Here is a 26,554-nt window from a genome sequence, read left to right as displayed (position 1 = left end):
CTGAAAAAAGTGACTTAGGACCAGTCCTCACACTTTCGACCTTCGCAGCGTTCCCCCCCCTAGTCACGTGATCACAATTCAGATGCTTGGCAACCTGGCCACTCAATTGTGGTCGTAAGGCGAGGACTACTTGCAACGTTACAACAATCAGGAGGCTTTCTTGCTTGCTGGGGGGGAGGGGAGGGAGGGAAATGCGGCCTCTCACTAGAGATAAAGTTTGATGAAGGAACAAGAAATAAAGCCTTCTTTTTTAAAAAATAAAATAAAAAATGGAAGTCTTATTTGGAATTTTTGTTGAAAGAAGAAAATATTATTTGTAGACTTGGAGATTAGAAAAGGTCAAAGTGGAAGGGGAAGAAATAACATGGCAATCACCCCAGAGAAAGGAAGGCAAAAGTCATCATTCTAACCTTTCTTTCCTTTTCTTTCTTTCTTTCTTTCTTTCTTTCTTTCTTTCTTTCTTTCTTTCTTTCCTTCCTTTTCTTTCTTTTTCTCTTTCTTTCTTTCTTTCTCTTTCTTCTGTCTTTCTTTTTCTTTCTTTCTTTCTCTCTTTCTGTTTCTTTTTCTTTCTTTTTCTTTTCTTTCTTTTCTGTTTCTTTTTTTCTTTCTTTCTTTTCTTTCTTTCTTCTGTCTTTTTCTTTTTCTTTTTTTTCTCTCTTTCTGTTTCTTTTTCTTTCTTTTTCTTTTCTTTCTTTCTTTCTTTTTTTTCTCTTTCTTTCTTTCTTTCTTTCTTTCTCTCTTTCTTTCTTTTTTTCTCTCTTTCTTTTTCCTGTCTTTTTCTTTCTTTTCTTTCTCTCTTTGTTTCTTTTTCTTTTCTTTCTTTCTTTCTTTTCTTTCTTTCTTTTTCTTTGTTTGTTTCTTCCTCCCTCCCTCCCTCCCTCCCTCCCCTCCCGTCCCCTCCCCTTCCTCCCTTAATGCACAGCGGAGGTCCCGCTGCCTGGGAGGCGGGCGAGGGGCGAGGGGTCGTGGGGGGGGGCGAGCGGGCGGCGTCCCCGGGTCCCGAACCAGGCGTGGCCGGCTGCAGCCCCCCCTCCCTCCCCCCCACCCAACGGGAGGGGCGCGCAAAGGAGCGGACGCGCCCCCTCCCCTCTTGGCCCCGCCCCCCTCCACAGGCGCCCCGCCCCCTCGGGCCGCGCTTCGCTTTCGATTCCGGCTGGCCGGGCGGCGGCGGCGGCGGCGGCTCCGAGGCGGCGGCGTCGGGCATGGCGGACCCGGCGGTGAGCAGCTACCTGGCGAAGGTGCTGTGCTTGCGGGGCGGCCGCCTGGCGCTGTCGGAGCTGCCGGGGGAGGCGGGGCTGTCGGCGGGGCAGCTGCAGCAGGTGCTGCGCGACGCGGGGCCGGAGCGCTTCCTGGTGCGGCCGAGGGGCTCCGGAGACCACGACGTGCTGGCCGTCTCCGCCGTCCGCCTCTGCGTCCGCCAGGCCTGCCCGGGCTGCCCGCAGCTCCACCTCTGCAAGCTCAACCTCCGACGGAGATGCTGGGTCGGGTGAGCCGGGGGAAGAGGGGCGCCGGGGGGGGGGGTCCGGCTGGCTTGGGGCNGGTCGCCGTGGACTGTTTGGGGTCAGCGGGGCTCCGGGATGCGGGAATTGGGGGGAGGGGAGAAGAATTGGGGGCGGAGCACAGAGAAAAAAGAGGGGGGGGCAGCTGCGCTTAAGCCAAACTCCTGCCCAGCCCCTAAGTCTCTTCCTTTTAACCCCAAAACCCCTTTTAAAAACTGCCCTGGAAGTAACCAGGATGCCAGGTCTCCACTCTGCAAGAGCTTTTGTGGCTGTGTTTCATGCGTGGCCTCCCTCCCCCCCCAGGACCCTCCCCAGTGGGGCCCCCTCAGAGGCCAGACGGGACCCCCGGGGGAAGGAGCCTCCGGGGACCCCCGTGAAACGGGCATCCATTCCTTAGTATCGAACCGTTTCGAATCCGGAGCCGAATCCCCCAGCCGGCTCCCAACCTTTTGGAGGCCAGAAATGGCTTTCTGGGGATTAAAATGGTGGTGGGTAAAAATGGTGCTGCTCCACCAGGGGTAGGCAACCTCGGCTCTTTTAGGACTCGTGGACTTCAACTCCCAGAATTCCTGAGTCAGCTATGCTGACTCAGGAATTCTGGGAGTTGAAGTCCACGAGTCCTAAAAGAGCCGAGGTTGTCTACCCCTGTGCTACACGAAAACAATTTGACCTCGTTTTCCAAGGGGCAAGAATTGGCGTAGAGATCCAATGTCAGCAGGTCTAAAAGTTGGGGTAAGAGTGAATGTAGTTTTTATTTTATTTTAAATGTAGCTTATTTATTGATTTATTTATGTGGCTGCCCGTCTCATATGCGTGGCTGGGCAGCTAGCAAAATTCGGCGAAACCCAGCAAAAAATTAGCTGAATGCCGCTTATATATAAGAATGGCCGACTCGATCTTCAGGTGGAGAAATGGGATGGTCTGATTATTCACCAGATCAAAATGTTGTGAAATGGTTCAGGGAAGTGGCTTATGGTTTATTTTGAAGATCTCCCAAGTCAGTTTCCTGGAGATCTGGTGGCTTTATTGATGCATGAAACTCTATAGAAATCTATTGTTCTTAATTGGCGTTGGACTCGATGACCTACAAGGTCCCTTCCAACATCATCATCATCATCATTATTATTATTATTATTATTATTATTATTATTATTATTATTATTATTATTATTATTATTATTATTATTATTATTATTGAGTAATGTAGCTTTTTCCGTGAGGCTTAGAATTATATTCTAGAAGAGTCTTTCTCAATCTTGGCAACTTTAAGATGGGTGGACTTCAACTCCTAGTCTCCCCCCTCTTTATTTCTACAAATAACTCAAAGTTAACAAACTTCAACACAATTTCCTCCTATTTTCCCCACAACAACAATCCTGTGAGGTGGGGTGGGCTGAGAGAGAGGGACTGGCCCAAAATCGTCCAGCTGGCTTTCATCCCTAAGATAGGACTTGAACTCAGGGTCTCCTGCTTCCTATCCTGGTGCCTTTAACCACTAGACCGAACTGACTCTGTTTACACCATAGTTTGTATTAATCTGATTTTATATCAGTTGTGACTTTCTCAAGGTCCTGATATGGCCAGACTGTAACTCATTGCCCAGTAGATAAAATACTGGAATACTGCTATCATGTTGCCCCTGTTCTAAAGAAAAGAAGAAATGGGGGAGACGATAGCAGTATTCCAGTATTTGAGGGGCTGCCACAAAGAAGAGGGGGTCAAAATATTCTCCAAGGCACTAGAAAGCGGGACAAGAAACAATGGTTGGAAACTGACCAAAGAGAGAAGCAACTTGGAATTAAGGAGAAAGTTCCTAACAGGACAATTAACCAGTGGAACAGCTTGCCACCAGAAATCATGGGCCTCCATCACTGGAGGTTTTTAAGAAGAGACTGGACAGTCACTTGTCTGAAAGGGTATAGGTTCTCTTGCTTGAGCAGGGGACTGGACTAGAAGACCTCCAAGGTCCCTTCCAGCTTCTACTCTACTCTACTCTATTCTAGATTTGCACTCTGGGATTTTTCACTAATGGTGGATAATATATTTGCTTAATTCAGTTTGATTACCCTCTGCATATTACAACATTTTCTTATTAGAAGAATTTTTTTTTTCAAAAAGGACAGAGTACAGGATCAAGATACTGAAGTAGCTTCTGGGGGACTAGTCAAAAACCAAACAAATTCTACTCGTTTTACTTGGGGCGTTTCAAAATAGAAAGTGAAAATTAAAATGCAAATTAAAGGAAGCTTCCCAACAGGTGTGTGAATGGTTGATTTGAAGGTTGTTTAGTCTCTTGAGGTTTTCATTATTTCTGTCTGCAAAGGAGAAGGAATATTTTTCTGGAAAAACAGAGTCTAAACAAAAACATTTGAGGGGAGAAGGGCACAATAATCCCAGGAATCGAGAAAGGAGACCCTCTTAGCTGCTCTTGGGCAGTGCCCACACAAGCCCCAAATAATAATATAACAGTTTGAAAAGAGGAAAGTCTGGTTTGTTGATATTGCTGTATCAATATCAAGTGATGCTAGGATTGAGGAAAAACAATTATAAAAAAATAACAAAATGCCAGGACTTGTTGAGCACCTCTGGAAAAAAGAAATCTGTTCTTATATCAATCATCATTGGAGACCTCGGAATAATAACTAAATAAAAATCCTTCAATATTTGGACATTTTTAATTTATAGGACGTGAACATTCTTAATTTTACCCCCCAAAAAATACACACCCTGTTAGGAGCTGCCTATATCCTTAGCCATTACCTTAATAATTCCCAGATCCTTAATTAGGACTTGAATGATTAGGCTCCTACCAGTTTTAGACTCTGAATTTAATTGAAGATTGCTCGTAACAATTCATTAAACTTTTATGCCGCCTGACTCTCACACTTAAACCCCCGGAATCCTCTCTGCCTTGGTAAGAGCTCCGTTTGTGTTATAACAATTGAGAAACACAATTTTCATCACTTACCCTAAAAAGCATATCCCTTTTTTTCTGGAAAACTAACCAGGGTTTCTACAAGACTTTGGGATACTTCTAGATTTCTCTAAGGAAGAGGGAGATTTGACAAATTCTATGGGTTGGGAGGAATTTTGGAGTTTAGTCTTCTGCCCCAGTGTGGGAAAACTCCCCTGCAGCACCCTTGCAGGATAGAAAGACCAGGAGGGGTCTCTTGAGACCATCTAGTCTGGGGGTCTCGAGTTGAAGTCCACAAGTCTTAAAAGTTGCCAAGGCTGGGGACCTCTGATCTAGTCCACCTTTCTTTCTAGAGTCAACTTCCTCTCCAGCCCTTTGAGGCTCTTCTCCAAAATACCGACGTCTGTTTTGCTAGGAAAATGGCACAGCCTGTGCATGAATGTTGTGGGGGGGGGGGGCAGACTGCCAAGCTGCTGGCCTTGGAGATTGTAAATACAGAGCTAGCAGCAATATAGAGGCCAGACGGGAGCTGGCCAAATAAGTTTTCTCCAGCCATTACTGCTGCACAATTTCAAGCCCTGGAAAGCAGGGCTGATTTCTGAAGACCCCCACCCGTGAATGTGCAGGGCAGGGTCTTCAGAGGGGGGGGGGAATTGTATAGAATTGAAGCAAATGCAGGAAGGGCTAATAATCAAAGAGCAGTTGATTTTAGTCAGTGTTTTTCAAGCTGGGCCATCTTAAGATGGCTGGACTTCAACTCCCAGAATTCCCCAGCCAGAATTCTGGGTATTGAAATGCACCCATCTTAAAGCGGCCAAGCGTAAAAAAAGCACTGAGATATAAAGGCTGGCTGATTTCTTGGAGCAGAGACTGACGTTCTTTGGCCAGTTTGAGGATTATTGAGGGAATGGAAAGAAAAAAGCAGCAGATAAGATGGAAGGAATGGCTGAAAACTCTGGGAAAGCTAACAATTGTGAGGCCAGTGGGTGGGTGAGCTTCTAGCTTACGAAGATTAGTTAGACTTTGCTGCTCAGACTCAGTTGTGCCTGTTTTAGCTTCACAATTGGGCTCCCACAATTCCCCCTTGTGGTGGGCTGAAGGGACCACCCTAGCCCCTTTAATCGCTTAAAAACAATTACTGCCGTTCTGTGCAAGTGGGTTTGATGGCCTGGGCACCAGTGAGCCTTTTATTATTATTATTATTTTTGCTGTGTAGTCTTGACATCAAAGACTGTATTAGTCACCAATCTCTCCTCCTGCGTGCCAGCTACAGACCTGCACTTAGGTTTCGATTCCTTGTGAGCTGCAGGAGGAACGGTGCAGCGTAACCTGATCTGATTTGGCACCGGATAAATGCAGGCTGATGGGGCCAATGGTGGCCGGCCTCTCCCCAGAGATTCCTGCAGGGGCTTATGGGTTACAGCATCCCACCACCAAGGCCTGGGGCCGGCAGACCCTCAGTTAAAGTAGGATGCAGAGACGGAAAGCTGTCTGCCCGTGCCTTGCCTGAGTGTGAGCCCAGTGCAAGCGTCAGTCGCCCTGTGAGTGGGAAACACCCAAGAGACTTACTCGGGGGTTGCAACCAGTAGGAGGGAGTGAAAGCAGCATGAGTGGGTTAGTGGAGACTTGCAAAGTTTCACATTGAGCCATAAACTGCTTCACAGAGCTTTGGTTTAAGAGGGTGACTGTAAATCCTGTCCCGGGGATTTCTAGGTTACGGATGATGGCTTACTGCGTTGCGTCTGAGCTGCATCAAACCATCAGTCAGTTGAGCAGGAGCCCCCAAAGGCCTTCAGAACCGGAAGGAGGCGAAATTTAAAGGTGTTTTTCCCCCCAGTGCTAAAAATGTGACTTCTGTATTTAAATGTTGTTATAATGCAGGCAATCCTCAACTTACAACAGTTCATTTAGTGACAATTTGAAGTAACAACAGCACTGAAAAAAAGTGACTTACGACCGATTTTCACACTCAGTGAGGGTTGCAGCATCTCCATGGTCACAGGATCAAAATTTAGTCGCTTGGCAACAACGGACTCATATTTATGATATTTGTAGTGTCACAGGGCAGTGTGATTCCCTTTTGCGACCATTCGTCAAGCAAAGTCAATGGGGAAGCCAGATTCACTTAACAACCTAACAATGGAGAAAGGTCATAAAATGGGGCAACATTCACTTAACAACTCTCTTAGCAACAAAAATGTTGTGCTCAATTGTGGTCATAAGTTGACTGCCTGTATGTATGTGGAAATGAAGCACTTTTTCTCATTCTCCAATGAATCAATTCATATTAAGCTAGTAGCCCTTATTCTATAGAGCTTGCAAAATAAGGGTGATACTTGCCTGGATTTTTTTTTTTTTAAAAAAAAAAACCTCTCCCTGTTCTCTTCTCAACTATGTCTGAATTACAGTTTAATGAGACAACTTTAGCATAGTAATGGTGATTTCAATCATGTGATTCAATGAAGTAAGTGAAAAAAGCTACAGGGAAGATAAAGTTCTGAAAATGTTTGTTTTTTGGTAATGACTCTGTGTGCCTAGGGTATGAGGCAGAGTTTTCCCACACATTGATCTATTTCTCTGCCACAGTTAACTTACAGAGTTGCTTCTAAATAAATGATTAATCATCACTATGTTTGAAAGCCCAAAATGTTTTGGTGTTGTGTTGTGTTGTTGTTTTGTTTTTTGTTTTGTTTTTTTTAGGTGTGACTGTCACTGCTCCTTATACTTCCCAAGTTTTCTTAAGACTCGGTCCTGGGTGTTTTTTCCAGGGTGGGGTAGCATTTCAGAGTTGAAAGGAAAAAAATAGGCTTATGGGATATATAGAGTTTCCGTAAATGCAAGTATAATTTTAAGAACTTTGAGTAGTTTACTTACCTCTATTTCTTTTATTCTCTTCTAGTGCTTGCAAGTATTCGCATGACATTTTCTCAGAAACTAACCAGAAAGTTTTGAAAAAGCATGAACTCTCTGGCCTTAATGAAGACGAACTGTGTGTCTTACTTTTACAAAACGACCCTTTTCTTTTACCTGATGTAAGTTGTGCCAACTTATAGTCTGGTTATTTGTCAACAGAGCCACTGATCTCACAGACCTGGGTTTTAGAATTGGTTTAGCAAGAATAGATCTTGTTGACATAGGTCAGACTTGGGATAATCTACGCTGCTTCTGACATGAAAGATAAAATCCTTGCTCAATGTAAGGCAGTGTTTCTCAACCTTGACAATTTTAAGGCATGTGGACTTCAACTCCCAGAATTCTGGGAGCTGAGGTCCACATGCCTTAAAATTGTCAAGGTTGAGAAACACTGATATAAGGAGTTAGGGATGTTAGACAAACACATGTTATATAGACACAACATGTTTGAAGATTATGTCTTATTTGTGGGATCTGTTTATTCAGTTTCTATAGCTGCCGGTCCCAAGAGTCACCTAGAGATGGCTAACAAGTGTTAATACACAAACTTACCTTTCAAGTCCTTATTTTTGAATGGCCAATGAATATACAGTGTCAAAGTGTGTGTCAAACACTTCATAAGCACACATTACAGTTGGCGTCGACTAAGAGGCAGTTCCTTCGAGTTCAAAAGAGTTCGTGTCCTGGAAAATAAAATAAAAAGACAGTTTAAAATTCTTGCGCAGTGCTGGTAGCTTGTCCTGGAATGATACTGATAAAAGCATGACTAGGCAGCTTTCTTGCAAACAGACTCGGGGTTTAGGATTAAGGCCTCTACTTCGAAAGAAGACATCTTTGGGAGGCATCTATATAAAGCAGGGGTCTTCAAACTGGACAGCCATTTGTCCGAAATGGTATAGGGTTTCCTGCCTGACTAGATGACCTCCAAGGTCCCTTCCAACTTTATCATCATCATTATTATTATTTTTATATATATATATATATATAAAATTTTAAAAATACGAATCCCAGGCATATTTACACTAGTGATATAGAATCCTCAAACTCTGCGATAAATAAAAATAGCTGTTTAGTGTTAAAAACAATTAAAAACAATAAAACATCAGCTATTTTTATTTATCCCAGAGTTTGAGGATTCTATATCACTAGTGTATATATATATATATAAGTATGCATGTGTGTGTGTGTGTGTGTGTATGTGTGTAGGTCTTTGGTTATTCGGGTTTTCTCCCGCGTAAAATTGGAAGTGTCTTGGCTTCAAATTTTACGCGTGAGAAAACCCAAATAACCAAAGACCTACATACAAACACCCGCGAAAACCTCAGAAAACATATGTATGTATATATATATATATATATATATATATATATATATATATATATATATATATTTAAAACCAATAAATAAACGTGAGCACCAGGGAGTGCAATGAAATAATTTAATGTTAAAAATACCTAATAAAAACGCCTAGCTTTCGTCGGCGTCTGCCGACATCATCAGGGCTTACAATGCCGGCCAGTGGGAGAGTCCCTCTTATAGATTGGTCAGGGTATGCGCGCGACTCTTTGATCTCGTCATCGGGCCAGATGTAGCTAAGTATGTTCCAGGCGCATTTATATATATATATATATTTAAAACCAGTGAGCAAACACGAGCACCAGGGAATATAATAAAATAATTTAATATTAAAATTGCCTAATATGGATTTACCTAGGGATCACATTTTTAAAGACATTTTTAATATATATATATAAATAAATGAATGAAGTGCAGGGCCCTTAGTTCCTAAAGAGGTCAGAATAGCAAATTGTATTATTGAAGCATTTCTGGGGGTGTTTAAATAGATAAGGCTAAGTGAGCCTCTCAGAACAGGTGCCCAGAAAGTGAATGCCCAGGATGTTTTCCTGCTTCCTGTGCAGTCCCAAATGTTGGCGTCTTTGTGCTTCTCTCTCTCTCTCTCTCTCTCTCTCCAGGTGTGCGGTGCCTACAACAAAGGGGAAGGGTCCTGCACGCAGGGGGATAATTGCTCCCGGCTTCACATTTGCCGCTATTTTCTCAAAGGAGAATGCCGTTTCCCCCGTTGTAAGAGGTCTCACAACCTCCTGGACGACCATGCGACGCGTCTGCTGCTTTCCGAAGGCCTGGATCAAGACACAATTTGGAACTGCCAAACCATTTGCAGAGCCAGGAGTGCTGCCTTCATGAAGGAGCTCGGTTGCCGTGACAGTGAGCTTTTCACACACTCCTTGTTTCAGAACCTCTCTTTTCTCATTCCCTTGTTGAAACTCCCCTTCCTTCCTTCCTTCCTTCCTCCTTCCTTCCTTCCTTCCTTCCTTCCTTCCTTCCTTCCTTCCTTGATAATTTTTGTGAAAGATTTTTTTAAAGGAAAATAAAAATAATACAAAAATAAAGTGTAAGAAAAATCGAAGAGAAAGCTAAAAGTGCAAAAAAAGAAAAATAGGAGAAAAAAAAATGCTATCCAATCTCCACCGCAGTTTTATGTACAATTATAAATTTGCTCCCTACCTAATGGTTACAGCACACTTCTTTTTATAATCCATCCTGTCTAATCAGCAAAGCCGTAGAAACCATCTCCTCTCCATTCTTGTAGGACCCCTAAATTGTGCACCTGCAGCAGATAAGGAACGCTTAAATACGCGTCCCAAAAATGAGAGGCCTCCACCAATTAACCCAAATCATTTTGTGAAAGTCGGCCAGCCTGAACAAGGTAAACCAAGTCTGTTTTTAGCATCTCGGGCTGTTGTGGGCCAGCCCTGGGCCTCAGCTGGGCCTGTCTATAACAAAGCACACACTTCTGTATTTGTGTGGGTCTTGGGTCACGTAACGTGGGAACCCACCGCCCTGCAGGCTCAGTTCACTTGCATCTGGATGGGAAAGTACACCGTTCTGTGGTGGTTTTTACTGAAACGGGACATTGTGCCCCTTAATTTCTCCCCTTTTTTGATTTATAGGTGTACAAGGAGCTGCTGCTCCGAAATCTCCAAGCGCAGAGAAGGGAAAAAGTGAAGAAATCTGTCTGTATTATGTCTGGCAGTTCTGCAAAAATAAAAGTAAGTCACAGCGAAGAAAATGACGGTTAATTTGTCCTTGCGAGTTGTAATATCTTTGCGGGTTCCATCCGTGTCATCCCTCGTGTTTTTGCCTCTTTTTTTTTTTTTTTAATGCTCCGGCTTGCTTTAGAAGCAGCAAGTGGGTTGACAAGATCCCTGGGACGTTAAGCGAGGGATCCGCTGAGGTGATGGACTGGGGGCGTGACCTTCCTTTCAGGAAAGGGGTGTAAAGGCTCTTTTAACCTATAAAGCAGCAAAAGGCTAAGATGGACATGCAGATCCCAGGTTGAGGCTGAAGGCCACCCTGGACTGTTTCCAGAGAGCAGCAGTTGAGTCATTCATCCATCAGTCATGTCTGGTTCAGTATTTTGAGTTCAATAAATGTCGCCACTCAACTCCCAGAATCCCCCAGCCACAAAGTCCACACGTCTTAAAAGGGCCAAGGTGGAGAAACACCATTCTAGAGTAAGAGAAAGAGGGAACAGAGAAAGGCGAGGAAATGTAGGGGATTTCCTGGATCCAGAATGACTCCTGGGGGATCCCAAGATGCCTCGTGGTAGCTTCCTTGGCAGTCCCGTAGGTACAGATTTTCATGGCTTTCTCCTGGAGATCTAACCCAGTTTATATAACGAACACCGTTTGATAAACCAAGGATTGACTGCTTTATTATGGGAACCTGACAACGGGACAGTTTTTAAACATAACAAAAGAGGATACGAAGCTCAACCTTATTGTTGCCTTTAAATTTACATCATGCAGAGCGGTCAGTACTTCTTATCGTCCAGAAAATTACGAATTAGATTTTTGCTTTTATCCATCAGCTTGGAAATGTGACCCAAAATATATTCCTCTTCCCAGAGACGGTCAGTCGGTCACTGTACTTTTGTAGTAAGCCTATCTGTAAGCTTGCTTTATAAGGATGATTTAGATGATTTACTTTACTCATTCTCTTTGTAGATAATTGCAGTATGATCCATTATGATCTTCCTTACCGGTGGCAGATCTCCACCAGCAATGGCTGGAAGGATCTTCCCAGAAGAGAGGAAATTGAAAAGGCTTACTGCGACCCAAATATTACCAGGTAGAAGATAAAATTGCACACTTTGTGTAAAAAAAATCAAAAAAAAAAATCTCAGCGGATGTTTGCTTTTCCCTAGTGGGATTGAAGCCCGGGTGCCTTCCTCTTGAAATGAGGAGGTGGGCTAATGCCAGGGGCCTCTGCCAGGAGGAGATACCAGACTCTGCAAGGTGGCAGCTGCAGGATTGTGGTTGAAGCCCCCCTCTTTTGAACTTGCATGCAAAGGGGGCGGGGCTTCAGTGATAAAGCCACACCTCTCCCCCTGGCAGATTTTTACAGGTACCCCAAGAGCACCTGGGGTTCAGTGGCTCTGCGTTTCAACTCACAAAAATAGCTGTCTATTACAAGAAAGATGGGTTGCCTAAGGTTAGAGATATTATTTACGGAAGCAAGCGGATCTCTAGCTGAGTGTGTTAGCCAGGAGGGTTTAAGAAGGCCGCCTAAGAAAATGGTGTATATCTTTGAATGTTACTTATTGCAGGGCTGGCCATTCAAGTAGAAATCTCCTCATGTTGTTCCAGGATTCAGTGGGAGGAAAGCTAAGCTGGTAGGAGAAACCTTGGTCTAAAAGAAGTCTCAGCCTATAGACCGGGGGTGTCTGAGCATGTAAGGCGGGGGTCCTCAACCTTGGCAACTTTAAGACTTGTTGAAGTCCACAAGTCTTAAAGTTGCCACGGTTGAGGAGCCCTGATGTAAGGGATGGGTCTGGGGAAAATCTTCTCCACAGAGGACTGCAGGATTTAGATCTGGAGTTGGAAAAGGACCCCAGGTCTGAACCCAAAGCACTCTGGTGAGGGGATCTAAAAATGGAAGAGTAAGATTTCCCTCGTAGCCTGGGATTCACTAAAACCAAGCACAGAATTCATGGAGAACCAGCAGAGAGGTGGACCTGCCAGTACTGTGTAAACCCAGTAGTGCAGTTTGCCAGACACGGATCAAGATTTAGCCTCCTGGTGAACCCAGCCAACTATGGCTTGTTCAGGGCGGGAAAGGGGAGAGAAAACCAGGCTGATTTAGCAGAGCGCGTGTGACTCAGCCAGACTCCTCCTCCTCCACAGTTTTCCAGATCTACATCTAGATTTCATAACCATGACTTCTGTCGCTGATCCCATTCGGCGCCTGTCCACTGTGTCATCGGTCACCAAAGAGGCTAAGTTCGTCATGACAACCAAGTGGCTGTGGTACTGGAGGAATGACCTGGGCCAATGGATCGAATATGGGAAACAGGTCAGTAGAGGACTGGGGTACCGCTAGTCCAGGGATAGGCCACCTTGGCTCTTTTATGACTGGTGGACTTCAACTCCCAGAATTCCTGAGCCAGCATGGCTCAGCTTGGAAACCTCTCCCTTCCCCCTCAGCGTGCCTGGCTGAGGAATTCTGGGAGTTAAAGTCCACGAGTCGTAAAAGAGCCAAGGTTCCCCACCCCTGCCCTATATCAGGGGTCCTCAACCTTGGCAACTTTAAGACTTGTGGACTTCAACTCCCAGAATTCCTGGGCCAGCCTGGCTCAACTTGGAAACCTCTCCCTTTCCCCTCAGCATGGCTGGCTCAGGAATTCTGGGAGTTGAAGTCCACCAGTCATAAAAGAACCAAGGTTCCCCGCCCCTGGTCTAAACTAATATTGTGGCAATGAAGGTGAAATGAAAATGGCTTCAGTTCAGATGTCGCAACGTTGACATCAGGCGTTATTACCATGTCAGTGGATTTCTCTGGTGGTAATACCCGTTCTAAATACCCGTAGTCCTTGACTTATGATTGTAACCAGAATTTTGGTCGATAAGCAGGTCTTCATGTGACTGGACTTGATTTTACGACCATTTTTACTGTGCTCATTAAGCGAACCATCTGGTCATTAAATAAATGCAGCTTTCCCAGTTGGGAAGATCACAAATTGCGATCACATAAGCACAAGACGCAGCAGCCTGTGTGAATGTGAGCTGCTTGCCGTGCGTCGGAATCGCAATCGCCTGATTTGTGGGGTGGTACGAGGGTCATAACTTCCCAGACAGATTATAAGTTACTTTTTCCAAGGCTGTAACTTCAAACCATTATTAAAAGAACAGTCGCAAGTCGAGGATTACCTTATGTTGTGAATCCAGGATATATTCTTGTGTAAAGTGTTTCATTCAAGAAAATGTGTGGAGAAGGGAGGTCCTTATCCTCTAACACAGTGATTCTCAACCTGTGGGTCGGGACCCCATTTGGGGTCGATCGACCATTTCACGGGGGTCGCCAAGCAAGGCTGTCCGCCATTTTTTTTGTCCGCCATTTTTTCCCCCTTTTCCGGCGGGTGCCTTACCTCCCTTGGGCTGGGCCAGCTGGTGATCGGCCTGCTCCGTCTCTGCCGCTTGCCAGCTACGCCTCGGCCGGCACAGGGGGCGGAACCATGCATGCGTGGCGCTCCCGGGCAGGGAAAGTCCTCGACTTACGACCCGTTGGGTAGTCCTTGACTTACGACCGGTTTAGTCCTCGACTTACGACCGGTTTAGTCCTCGACTTACGACCGGTTGGGGTCATGGCATTAAAAAGGTTGAGAACCACTGCTCTAACAAGAAATAAGGTATAATGTTTGATTCCTGTAGGACAGGCAACCCCACCCTGCCAGTCTAACTTCGGATGATCTGGAGAACCTTTTCCTAGCCGAGCCAGATGGAAGCATCCAGTTTGAAGCTGGCTCTCAGAAATACGTGCTGAACTTTAAAAGTAAGGAATCCCACTTCCACAGGTCTGTTCAAAACACCCCTCAGTCTGGTTCCCCCAACACAATCGTGACACTAAGTGGAAATTGTTTTTGTAAGCTGGCCGTGCACAGAAGATTTTTTACGGTTGCTGCTCCGCTCTCAAATTCCCGTTGAATAAGATGAGCAATTGAGTTTTGACCTGGCAGGTGTAATTTGCTTAGTGCCTCCTGGGGCACCCCTGTTTTCCGATGGTTTTGTTGGCCAAGTGGGAAGAGCCAGAATTACTGGCCATTTTCTCCCCCATAGGGAAGGGGGAGATGAAATGGGGACCTCTGTAACATTTAGGGTACCCATTTCTCCCCCGTCATCTGCCCCTCTAAAAAGAAGAAAGTTCTGCAGGCCAAAAATGGGACTTTGGCGTTTGCAATCTCTTGTGCAAGGATCAAGGTGCTACTCCGGCTTTTGAGAAGAAGAGCACGGAATTCAGATCTGATTGGGATGAGCCTCACCCCTTTCTTTCTGCATCTTTTCTCTAGGCACAGTCAGTGTGACTTCGGGGTGGTGTGTTTTTTTTTTTAATCTAAAACCTTTCTACCTTCTTTCTCAAGATATGACCCAGATAAATTTGAACTATCCTACCCAATGGGAGGTCCGAAGGCGTCCCAAGTTTGTTTCCTCCGAAGATGTCAAGACAAAGAAAGGGTAAAGTAGGGGTGTATGGAGGGAGGGGGTCATAATGTCATTAAGACCCCATGCTTCAGTTTGCTTTGTTCCTTCTTTTCCTAATTTCTTGAAAAGGGGCTATGTTTGAGGACAAGTGGAATCCTGCTACAGACTTTTTTTTTTTTACCATCTTGGAGAGATCGAGGGCAATTGAGTCTCCTCTGCTCTCCTTGACCCACTGCCCAGGAGAGTGGCTTGGCTTGACTGCACTGAGGTTGACCAGCCTGGACCCAACAGATCTCCTCCAGTGCAGTGGGTGTGGCATGAATCATTCCAGACTCCAGTATTGGACAGTGGCTTGCTTAAGTCCTCAAATTGTTGGACAACATAACTTCAGACAAACAGAACTTTATTTCATTGACTAATAAAAATATAATCAATAAAATGAACAACATAAAACTATCCCAAACAACAAAAATTATAAGCAACCATTAGTGGGCAAAGCTTATACATAATGTAGGAAAATTTTGCTACCTTTAGAGAAATACATTTATCTTCATTACTTAACAGATAAGTAATTTCCTGAATTATTTAAATAAAACTGCCCCAGAAATTGAGGTATAAAAGAGGGGTAATCAATTGAGGGCGAACGCCCCTGTAGAACTGGCCATGTAGAAGGTGGGCCCATATCACAAGGGCAATATCGGGTCTCATATGAGGGTTTTGCTATATTCCCTTCCAGGCAGCTGTGGGGAGAAGATTAAAATTGTGCTAAACATACGGCTGTATTTCACGATTGCAATACGATACAAATATGAGACTGGTTCACGCAGTCCCATATTTGGTTATTTGCTATTATGAGAGAAAGCAGCCATTTCTCTTCAACCTTCTGTATCTAACGTTATTTGCTTTAATATTTATCTAGCTCGGTCTCGCTCTCAGATGGCATCCACTGTTCCCTTCTCAAAGAAATAGCTAAGGAAGTCCCTTACCATATCAGTGGATTGTCCCGAAATTAAAGAATATCTGTTCTAAATAGAGGGGGTCCTTCACTTAAGGCCACAACTGGGCCAGAATTTTGGTCGCTAAGCGATGTAGCCGAGGGTGACCTTCCTGCTGGGACCTTCAGGATGAGAAATTGCCCGGTTCCATTTTGATGGCTAATTATCATAAAAACTCTTGAGCTGCTATTGTCTTGAGAAACCACAATATAATCAGATTTACTTAACGATTGAAGAGCTGTAGTGGCGCAGTGGTTAGAGTGCAGTATTATTGCAGGCTGACTCTGCCCACCGCCAGGAGTTCGATCCTGACAGGGCTCCAGGTTGACTCAGCCTTCCATCATTCCGGGGCCGGTAAAATGTGGACCCAGCTTGTGGGGGGGCAACAGGCTGACTCTGTAAGCTGCTTAGAGGGGGCTGTGAAGTACTATGAAGCGGTATATAAATCTAAGTGCTATTGCTATCTAAGCCGTGATGGCTCAGTGGTGAGAATGCGGTATTGCAGGCTGACTCTGCCCACTGCTAGGAGTTCGATCCTGACAGGGCTCAAGGTTGACTCAGCCTTCCATCATTCCGGGGTGGGTAAAAGGAGGACCCAGCTTGTTGGGGGGCCATAGGCTGACTCTATAAACCGCTTAGAGGGGGCTGTGAAGTACTATGAAGCGGTATATAAGTGCTATCTGATAAGATGGTTGTCTTTGTTTACTGAAATTGGATTCCCCCCATCCCAAATTTCCTTCTTCCGGTTGGGAGAGAACTCTCTGAAGCTCTTTTCAAAGCTGGAGAACTGAGAGAGACACAGAAGGCGGCCCGCAGGGAAGAGTCTGTCTAGAGACAGCCCGGAAGGGGAAGAAGCTGAACGGGCAGGAAGGAGCCTCTTCTTAGATGGACCCGGAGGGACCCGGGACCCTTCTAGGTCTTTGGGCAGGACGCTCCTCGACCAGGGGAGGAAGTGAAAAGGCCTTGAACCGTCTCCGACCAACTACGGGCGCAGGCAGTCCTTGACCTACGGCCATAACTGAGCCCAAAGTTTCTGTTTCTGCGTGAGACGTTTTGTTAGGCTGAGTTCTGCCCCATTTTGCGACCTTCCTTGCCACAGTCTTTAAGCGAATCACTGCAGTTGTCAAGTTAGCAACACAGTCCTTCAGTAAATCTGTCTTCTCCATTGACTTTGTGTCATGTGTCTGAGTAACGAAACACTTAAAAGGACTTTCAGGCATGTTTTCTCCTAAAAGCATTTATTAATGTTAAAGTACATCAGCACGGCATGGAGGAATGCTTAGAACTGCTTCTCTTCCGTTACGCCTAGCATTCCAGACATTTTCCACTCCCTTATTGTAGGGTCATGGTTCACATCTTCCAATCAACTTGGAAGATGTGATTTACTTCCGGTTTCTTTCTCCCGGGCTATCCTTATGCTCCTCCCTCTTTCCTAGTTGCTGGTTTAACTATATATATACCAGACAGTTCTGCACATTGTCAAAGCAAGAATATACAGTATTTGTAGCGTTGACACTTTGCTTGTCCGAAGGTGGCAAAACGGGGATCCCGTGACCCCCCCGGGGCCCTGCAACCGTCCTAAATACGAGCCTGTTGCCCAGCGTCTGAATGTTGATCGCGCGACCACGGGGATGCTGCAACGGTCGTAAGTGTGAAAAATGGTCATAAGTCGCTTCTTTCCAGTGCTGCTGTAACTTTGCAGAGAATTGGCAGAATTACCCTTCTCAGCTACTGCTCCGTGTTGTGTCCCGCTTTGCTCTTCAGAGATTCCCCAGGAAAAAGGGCCAAAGTCTCCCTTTATCAGCCCTCTGGCCTCGCTTCTAATGAGGACTAGCCAGCCTGAAGCCTGACTTTTTTTTTTCTTTCTTTAATCGTCCCATTTGCTTTTTCCAGAGTGGTTCTTCTGGTTGGAACTAGATGGAGCAGATTAACCATTGTCCCTCACAATTTTTCTCTTGCTTGTACCCAGACACACGGCAACGACAGCTCCTGCACCCACACCGTCTCCCGTAGCAGCTCCAGTTTATCCTCCAAACTGGGATCTTACAGCCTTACCTGCTATCGGATACGAGGTAATGGATTTCTCGATGTTGTTTTTCTCTTTTCCATGTATGTTTCTCACTGCCGCGTCCCCTATTTTATAGAAACTCTATATTGCAGCGTGATACAGTGCTGCAGAAAAGTTTTTACCGGAATAAAATCTAACATTCTAAGTGAGGTGTTGAAAAATAGTACATATGTGCCTGAAAAGCGTATGTCCTCTTTAGGCTTGCATTAAAATATCCAGAAGTACGCTAGAATGTGTAAGTTTGAATTGTAAAATAAGTTTATTTCCCTCAAGGCCCGCTACGCGGCTGTTTGGGGGAAGTTCTGGGGAGGGAGAGGTGCTTATTTTTAGCTTCATTACTTCTGTGGTCTCTTGTGGTTTCCATTAAAAAGCCAAAACACAAGAAGGAGAAGAGAGTAGCAATCTGAGGAGCAAATATGATATATTGCCATCGCTCACCATGGGGTGCGGATGCTCTGTAGTCTTTCAAACTCCGATGTGAACCCAAATTTATAGGATTCCAAGTCTTCCAGTTTGGGACTTTAAATGGAAGAAATCGTTCCCTTTCTTTCTGGAGTCATGACCAACAATGTCTTCAACACCTTGTAATATCCTTGGTTTTAGGCCATTAACCTCAACAAAGGGTCTCCAGAGTTCGTGAAAATTGAGAATCTCTTTCAGATGACGATGAAAAACAGTAACATTCGCAAAATAGAACGAATTCAGAACCCGTCTCTTTGGCAAGTCTACCAATGGTTTGTATATTTTATTTTATTACATCCTTGCTGTCGATCTCTCAAGAAGTCAGGCGTCGTGACTTCTTCAAGCAGTCACTTTATTACCTCCATTGACTTACCCAGGGCATATCAGTCGACTTTCAGAATTAATCAGATGCGTATCTTTCATTTTTATGCCTCTATAGCAGTGTTTCTGAAGCTTGGCCACTTTCAAATGGGTGAACGTCAACTCCCAGAATTCCCTAGCTCAGGGGTAGGCAACGTTGGCTTTTTTATGACTCATGGACTTCAAGCTCCCAGAATTCCTGAGCCAGCCACGCTGAGGGGAAAGGGAGAGGTTTCCAAGCTGACCCATGCTGGCTCAGGAATTCTGGGAGTTGAAGTCCACAAGTCTTAAAGTTGCCAAGGTTGAGGACCCTTGATATAGGGCAGGGATGGGCAACCTTGGCTCTTTTATGACTCGTGGACTCCAACTCCCAGAATTCCTGAGCCAGCCATGCTGAGGGGAAAGGGAGAGGTTTCCAATCTGAGCCATGCTGGCTCAGGAATTCTGGGAGTTGAAGTCCACCAGTCATAAAAGAGCCAAGGTTGCCTACCCCTGGTCTAGGGCACATTCAACCAAGGAAAAGAGGAACTGTGAAGAAAGGGGCAGCTGTTGTTGTCTCTTGCTTGTGTAGCTCATTCTCTGATGGAAAGTGATCCTCATCAGAAATGGGGTCTTGCTTCATCATCCTTTCTCTTGCCCCAGAAAACCTGCCCTCTTAAGTGCCCTCTTTTCTCCACGGCGCTGAGCCGAGAGGCCGTCCCCTGTGGAGGAACATAGTTGCCTTCAGCCTCAGCGGCGGTAGAGCAACGTACATCTTTCCTTCCTTCTAGGCAAAAGGAGCAGATGAAGAAGAAGAAAGGAGGGCAGAAAATTGACGAACGGCTCCTCTTCCATGGGACGAGCCCTTCCAGGCTGAAGGCCATCTGCGTGGACAACTTCGACTGGAGAATCTGTGGCACAAATGGGACCGTTTATGGGAAAGGTGAGTCCTGAAGCCGCTTGGAGCCAAAGCAGGAAGCAGCGCGGTTCCCCCGGAGAAGGAAGGTGATGCTGGGGTGCATTTTCTCTCCCCCCCACTAGGGGGCAGCGTTTTGCTGACTTTGCTGGGCTCCTTGGAGCTTAGGAAGAAGATCTGGTTGGCACTTGAACTATGAGAAACGTCAGGGCAGTGGCCGAGATTGGAGAGAAAGGGATAAAAAGATGAAGACAAGTTGCCAAGGGAACTACATAGAGATGTTTCTAAAGCAGGGGTCTTCAAACTTGGCCCTTTTATGACGTGTGGACTTCAACTCCCAGAATTCCTCAGCCAGGCACACGTGCCTGGCTGAGGAATTCTGGGAGTTGAAGTCCACAAGTCATAAAAGGGCCAAGTTTGAAGACCCCTGCCCTAAAGTCAATAGGAACCACTCAAGACTTTTTTCCACTACTTTTGTCTATGCTGTGATTTGTGACCGAGATATTTTCCATCTAAGAAAGGATTAGGTGTTCTCTGAGCTTGGCAGATGAGGGCTGTCCAGGAAGGGTGGTGTGTTGCCGTTGTCTTCTTCCCTTGTGACTTTTGTTCCTCTGGGAATGAAGGGAAGAGGAGGGGCAAGAGAAGAAGAAAACAACACACTATAGCCTTCCTGGTTTATTTTTATCAGCAGAGGAAATGATGGGGAATTAAAAACACAGGTCTGTCAGAAAAACAACACACACTAATCAGGTGCTCAGTTATCAGAGTAACAACCCAGCTGCCGTAAGAGGAGCTGTGTGACAACAACATTCAGAGAAGCACAAACACACACTGCATCAACCCAGAATAATCAGAAAAAGGGAACAGACTTATCTGCACCACTTCTTCTAGCAAAGCGGATGGCAAGCAGCTTTAACAAAAAGTGCATGACTTCTCAGCCCACCACAGCACAATCAACCCAGGTTATGTGAAACACAACACTCCTGCATGTCAAATAATGTGTCAGAAATAACAAACAGGCTGTTACAATCACACAGCACACAAAGCAGCCAAAGCCCTCCAAAACATAAGTAAATAAAAAAGATCCAGGAGCCCAAGAAGAAAAAAAAACAGAAGAAATCTGCAACACAACAGTGTAAGGGACTATAATAGCCACGGTGTAGTACAGAACTCTCCTGTCTTTGGGATGCATTTTGAATGTCTTTTTTGCCCTGTGCTGCTTTCCAGGAAGCTATTTTGCCAGAGATGCCAACTATTCTGACAACTACTGCAAGGCGAAGGACGATGAGAAGGTGATGTTCGTGGCGCAAGTCCTAGTGGGTGAATATGCCGTGGGGAATCCGATATACACTCGCCCGCCGGCGAAACTGACCGGCGTGCTCGACACTTACGACAGCTGTGTGGATCGTACAGTAAACCCGTCTGTCTTCGTCATTTTTGAGAAGCATCAGGCTTATCCTGCCTATCTTATCTTTTACAGAGAGGAAAAGAAATGCATTTTATCTTAAAAAATGCCTTTACATTATCATAATAATCTTAGCAGTTTAAATGCGTGTGGCCCTTCTTTTCAAATCAGTCCGATTTTATGGAAGCGATATCTGTTTTCAGAGGAGTATGAAAGGTTGAATCACTATTGTTGATGGATAGAAACCCTACTTTATTTTTATCACAAAGATGTTTTAAGAATACCGAAAATTTGTAAAAAAAAAAATTAGGGGTTTTAAATCCAATTTTACTAATCTCGTTTCTTAGTAAACAAGTTTTTGTTCCTCTTCAGCTTTTAGCTTTTAATATATCATGTTTATTATGGATGGGTGTTTAATCCATCAATAAGGTTGGACAAACTATATTTATACTTTTGTCCACCTAGACGGATGCAAATTGTTACTACTGAAGACATACAGTGAGTGATTATCAAAAGAAACTCCTGTTTGCTCTGCGTATAAGTGAAAGTTTCGCATCAGCTGTAAGATCCAGTGGTTTGAAAATAATACCTGTGGTTCTGAATCCGTGATTAAAGTTCTTCGTTTTCTATTTCAGCTTACACAATCATGCTTCTGCGCATACCCCCCCTCCTCCTCCTCCTGTTGTCGCTTAATGATTTGATGTAACGCTTTCTAGCATCCGGCTTCAGCAGCTTCATATTTTCAGTTTAGCAAGTGTGTGATCCTCGCTTTTTCATTTTACACAAGATTAGTATTACATTTCCTTGCTTTGCATATTTGCGTGTTAATTATACAGTTGGGAAAATGCGATGCTGATTTTTCTGCAGATTGGCTTGAAAAGCATCATTGTGGTAATAGTAGTGAGGGACCAGGGTTGGCATTAAACCCGGGAATAAAAGTTGCCCTCGATATCAAGAAACATCTAGTTGTGCCTCGTAAAGAAAATCTCTGTTGCTCTATAAAGATCATCCTTGACTTATGACGCCTTTGTTCGGTGGCTGTTCAAACTTACAACGTTCCTGAGCAAAGGGACTTAAGAGCCAGCCATGAAGTTAAGGCTGTTGCAGGAGTGCCACTCACCTGATTGGAATTTGGGGATTGGCAGCCCACGCACAATTACGACTATAGGGGCACTTTAACTCCCCATCACCACACACACACACACACACCGGCCTCTCTCCCCCCCATTTATGTGCCCTTTGGCCCCCTGCTACCCGGCACTCCACCACCCTAGCTGGCCCTCGCCATCCTGCACCCACCGCTGATGAGGGGAGCTGGGCCCGGCTGCGGCGCTGGACTTTGGCTGCGGAAAGAAAAAAGCCGAAAGTCAGCCTAAACCAGAGCACACCAAACCAGGCGCTGCGCTTGGGATTTTTTCTTTCCCACGCCTGGTAGCTGGGCACCCCTCCCAGCAGCTGGAGCAAGAGGGCGGCGGAGTGCAGGTGCCCGCAGGGCCTTGGGGGGAAAGGGGCGAGGGGGCCTGGGCTGAGAGGGACGCGGCTTCTGGGGGTGTTGCCAGCAGTCCCCAAATGGTGCTGTGCTGGAGCTGCTGGCCACTGAAGGAGGCAGTAGCCAAAGGGCACCAGGTGGGAGGGAGAGGGAGAGAGAGGCGGAGTGGGGGAGTTGGAGACCGACCAACCCTTCCCGAGGCTAAGGGCTGGGAGGGAGCAAGCACCAAAGTGGCTTGGCTTGGGTGGGTAGTCGCTTAACGACGACAACCGGGAGGAGCCAGGATTGCTGTCATAGGTCGGTGTGGTCACATTACTTGACAACAGAAATTCCTGTTCCTGTTGTCGTAAGTTGAGGATTGCTGTAGTGATTTTTGTACTTTTATATTTTTACCTCCCTGCTAAAACGCTTCATGAATAAAACGTCAATTTTAGCACGTGGTCGTCTTTTTTATGCTCCTCCTCTGTAAACTCTGTCCATCTGGGCAATTTGCAGACGATACAGCGGCCATTGGCCCCGTTAGAGGCGGGGAGGAGTCTGCACAATAGACGGGAGGCTGGACAGCCGGCCCTGCGGTGCAGCTGGGACCATCTGGAGATCAGCAGGCTTAAAACTATGGAGATGAGTGGACGTTAGGAGGAACCCTAAAATCACCTCTTACCATATTCAACAGTGCAGTATCAGCAGTAGAGTCCTTCAGACTTTGGGGTTCCATAATCTCCAGAGACTTGAAATGGACACCTAACATTAGAACTATCCTTAAGAAGGCACAACGAAGAAGGTTCTTCCTGCATCAACTCAGGAAGTTCAGACTGGACCGGAAGCTGCTGATACGGTTCTACAGAGGAATTGTTGAGCCCGTCCTTTGTACGTCTACAACTCTCTGTTTCGGCACAGGAACCAAACAGGGCAGGTACAGACTCCCAACGGATAGTTAGGACTGCAGAAAGAATCACGGCAGCCAGCCTGCCTGCCACTGAGGACCTGTATATTGCCCAAGTCACAAGGAGGGCTGAGAAAATGTCTGCAGACCCCTCACCTCCTGGACATAAATTCTTTCAACTCCTCTCCCAGGGATGGAGTTGCAAGGCATTGCAGGCCAAAACAACTAGACAGGGAGACAGTTTTTCCCCTCGTGGCATCACTCTGCCGGACACCTAAATCTCGCCGTGCTGTCTAATGTCTATGCATGTATACGTTTGAGACCCAGAATTTAACCTTTTTTTTAAAAAAAAAAAAGGGCAATAAATTTGTACTTTCTGAATAATCAAATGTTTATTTGATAGCCCTGCAGCCCAAATTGTACCCCATTAATTTTTTTAAAATAGAATTTGTAAATCAGCATTGCCAACAGATCAAGCAAGATGCCTCCTTTATCGGGCTGCCTTTTTGTTTTCTGTAGAGCTGCACAGAAGCAACTAACATTCAGTAAACTAAGCAGGATAGGATCGAGATGGGGCAAAATTAAGCAAGGGTAAATCTTCCAGATGCTGTTTTCTAAAGAACACCATAAATTCCTTGGATTTAAGCAAGGTTGGGCCACGATTTCCTTAACCTGAAAGTTGGGTTTATCCCGGGGTCTGAAGAGCTACTGCTTTTCGCATCAGCCGCCCAGTCAGTGGCGAGTTTGGTCTGAGTTCATCCCGTTCCAGAAGGAGGCATCTGAAGAACCAAAGGACAAAACTCTTGAAACATTTTATCTTGAACAGAAGAGCTTTTTGAAACCCGAAGCGTCATTAGACTTCCCCCCCCACGTAAGACCCGGAATGGCCGTGTGAAAAGTGCAACTTCCTTGGCAGACCTCAAAGGTAGCTATAAAACCACACCTGGAAGGAGTTTCGTGGAACGTCTAGCTAGCCCAGGGTTTCTCAACCTCAATAATTTTAAATGGGTGGACTTCAAATCCCAGAATTCCACAGCTGGGAATCCACAGAGGTATGCTCCAGTTGCAACCATTTGTTTAGTGGCCATTCAAAATTACAAGGTCTTCAAGAAGAGGCTACGTAGCCATTTGTCCACTGGGCAACTGTGGCCCCTTTACAACCCGTTGCCTTCATGGTGGCTCAGGAATTCTGGGGGTTGAAGTTCACCGTCTGTAGGGGAGCCACAGTTGCCCATCCCTGCTGTAGTGGATCCTGGCTGAACGTGGGGCTGGATTAAAGGATATCCTAAACATGCATTACAACTCTGATTCCATGAAGAAACTAATTGTTGCCAATTCAGCTAATCAACATCAACAGAATTCAACACAAGTATCCCATCACTGGAGAGTTTTTCAAAACTCATTTTAATTTTTCAGCCAATTCACCTTCTCACGCCTTCAAAAATAATTTAATAAATGACCGCGCCTACTAATCCTGGTTAATCAAATCAAGTTCCTCATTACAGGTCAGTGACCCGGACTAAATAAAACCTACAGAGTAAACTACAAAATAGTTTATCTTAAAAAAAAAAGCTAAGCAGGACTGTTTGGCCCCAGCAGAAAATCCCACATCTGTGGATTACACTGAGAAATCAGAAAAAACATCTTGAAATAGGGACAAGATGATGGAAGAAAACAAGGCAGTTGCAAGCCTCCAGCTGGAATTGAGGAAAGCTGTTAAACTTTTTTGGTAATACCAAAATGGTTTAGATTGCATTTCTGGGCAGATACAATTTAACTGCAAGTTTGTTACTAGCAGGGGACGGGTTAATAATCACTCTCTAATGGGAGTCTGTAATGAACTGTGGGCATTCAAAATAAAAGCAAAAAGTTCTTGCCTCCTTTCAAATAATAACAGATGTTCATGTCTCCTCCGAAAAAAACTGTCTTCCTTGCTATCTGGTGGTGACTGCAGAACTTTCCACCATGTCAACCACTCAAAAAATTGAATCCCTGCTCCTCTTACGGATTGCAACCAGGATTCACCTCTGCGTTCATTGCTGTCTTTCAACTACGTAAAACCCAGAATCCAGTACATGTTGTACTTACCTAGCAAGTCTTTGGTTGGCTTTAGATTTACATTTTAAAGCAGCATGAATCAGGAACTGGGCAAAAACATCTCTCTGGAAGAGAAGGAAATGTAGAAGAGACGTTATTTATTCCTAGCAAGACGACTGCAGGGCGAGCGTCTGGAACCGATGAGGCGTAAGTGCAAAGGAAGTTTGCAGCCCACTTCCGCTGAGCAGTTACCCAACATGGAATTAGAAATTTTGCTTTTCCAGAATTAAACGTAAGCATGTTCCCTTTTTTATTTTTAAATCAACGGCCTCTGCTAGAGGCTCTAAGGTGGAACGTGATGCTCAGGATGAATTATATTTGCTGCTCAGGCTGGTTAAACCCTCAGACTGACTGGAGCATCTGCAGAGATATTGCAGAGATATCTGCAGAGATATCAGGATATTGGCCAAGATGAAGTTCCACCTCTGTATCGACACCCGTTGTATACACAAAAAAGAGGTGGGCTTTTGATTACATGGTCTCGGCCACCATCTTGACCTTTTTGACACCCCCCCCCCCCATGAATACCCCTACTTCGGCTAATAATGAACTGACCAACTAAAAGGAAGTACCCCCCCTCTTTACTTCCGTGACTCTGCTTTGCATACTGAATGAGCAATTCTCTTTCTCTCCTTTAAAAACCAAGGTAGCTAGTAACGCAGTGGTCATTCTGGGCAGGATCCTTCCCAAAACCAACAGTTTGAGGAAAGAGAAAGAAGGAAGACCAAGGCTGAGTGCTCTTCCCACGCAGGAGAAATGGGCAAACCCAATCCCTGTGTGAAAAAAAGACGAAATCAGGACAGAAACACGATTCCCAGGAAAGCTGAAGCTGAACATTTAGAATTAGCAATCCAGAGCGGAAGCAAGCTGACAAATCCCAGACAAATGTTACGAAGATCGCAAAACGGGTGTTCCAGTCCCACCAGCCAGCTGAAGGTCTTCCATCCTGCTCGTGGCTCACACCTGGAGGTGGGGGGCCCTGGAACCGGGGTCCAGGAGCCCAGCTGACACTTTATTCAAATGACAATCCTGGGTCTTCACTAACTGAGTTTCCAAACCTAAGTTATGGATTTGT

General features: G+C 45.3%; 2 protein-coding genes across 2 annotated transcripts in view; one reads left to right on the top strand and one right to left on the bottom strand.

The window, feature by feature from the left end:
- The first annotated feature begins 1,202 nt into the window (after window positions 1-1,202).
- LOC107286271 (zinc finger CCCH-type antiviral protein 1) lies at window positions 1,203-22,204 on the top strand. Its single transcript, XM_029283898.1, has 13 exons — window positions 1,203-1,486; window positions 7,313-7,445; window positions 9,300-9,552; window positions 9,938-10,054; window positions 10,299-10,397; window positions 11,355-11,478; window positions 12,534-12,702; window positions 14,058-14,178; window positions 14,765-14,858; window positions 17,790-17,892; window positions 18,492-18,622; window positions 19,481-19,632; window positions 20,833-22,204. The coding sequence occupies exons 1-13, from the start codon at window positions 1,203-1,205 to the stop codon at window positions 21,111-21,113; spliced, it is 2,061 nt and encodes a 686-aa protein (XP_029139731.1). The 3' UTR covers window positions 21,114-22,204.
- Window positions 22,205-23,766: 1,562 nt separating this feature from the next.
- The window catches only part of TTC38 (tetratricopeptide repeat domain 38), a 19,252-nt gene continuing 16,464 nt past the window's right edge, over window positions 23,767-26,554 (bottom strand). Inside the window, exons 13-14 of the mRNA XM_015814616.1 lie at window positions 25,471-25,544; window positions 23,767-24,161 (exon numbers count right to left, since the gene is read on the bottom strand). Of these exons, the coding sequence (XP_015670102.1) occupies window positions 24,068-24,161; window positions 25,471-25,544 (168 nt within the window). The 3' untranslated portion in view covers window positions 23,767-24,067. The remainder of the gene's footprint in view (window positions 24,162-25,470; window positions 25,545-26,554) is intronic.

The sequence above is a fragment of the Protobothrops mucrosquamatus genome, unplaced genomic scaffold, assembly GCF_001527695.2.
Source record: "Protobothrops mucrosquamatus isolate PMUCROS unplaced genomic scaffold, P.Mucros_1.0 scaffold268, whole genome shotgun sequence".
NCBI lineage: Eukaryota > Metazoa > Chordata > Lepidosauria > Squamata > Viperidae > Protobothrops > Protobothrops mucrosquamatus.
The sequence above is the reverse complement of the archived record's forward strand: the minus strand, read 5'-3'. Positions and strand labels throughout refer to the sequence as shown.

Coding starts and splice junctions, on each gene's coding strand:
- LOC107286271 (XM_029283898.1), top strand. CDS start 1,203: ATGGCGGACCCGGCGGTGAGCAGCTACCTGGCGAAGGTGCTGTGCTTG. Junction 1,487..7,312: donor CGACGGAGATGCTGGGTCGG/GTGAGCCGGGGG, acceptor ATTCTCTTCTAG/TGCTTGCAAGTATTCGCATG. Junction 7,446..9,299: donor ACCCTTTTCTTTTACCTGAT/GTAAGTTGTGCC, acceptor CTCTCTCTCCAG/GTGTGCGGTGCCTACAACAA.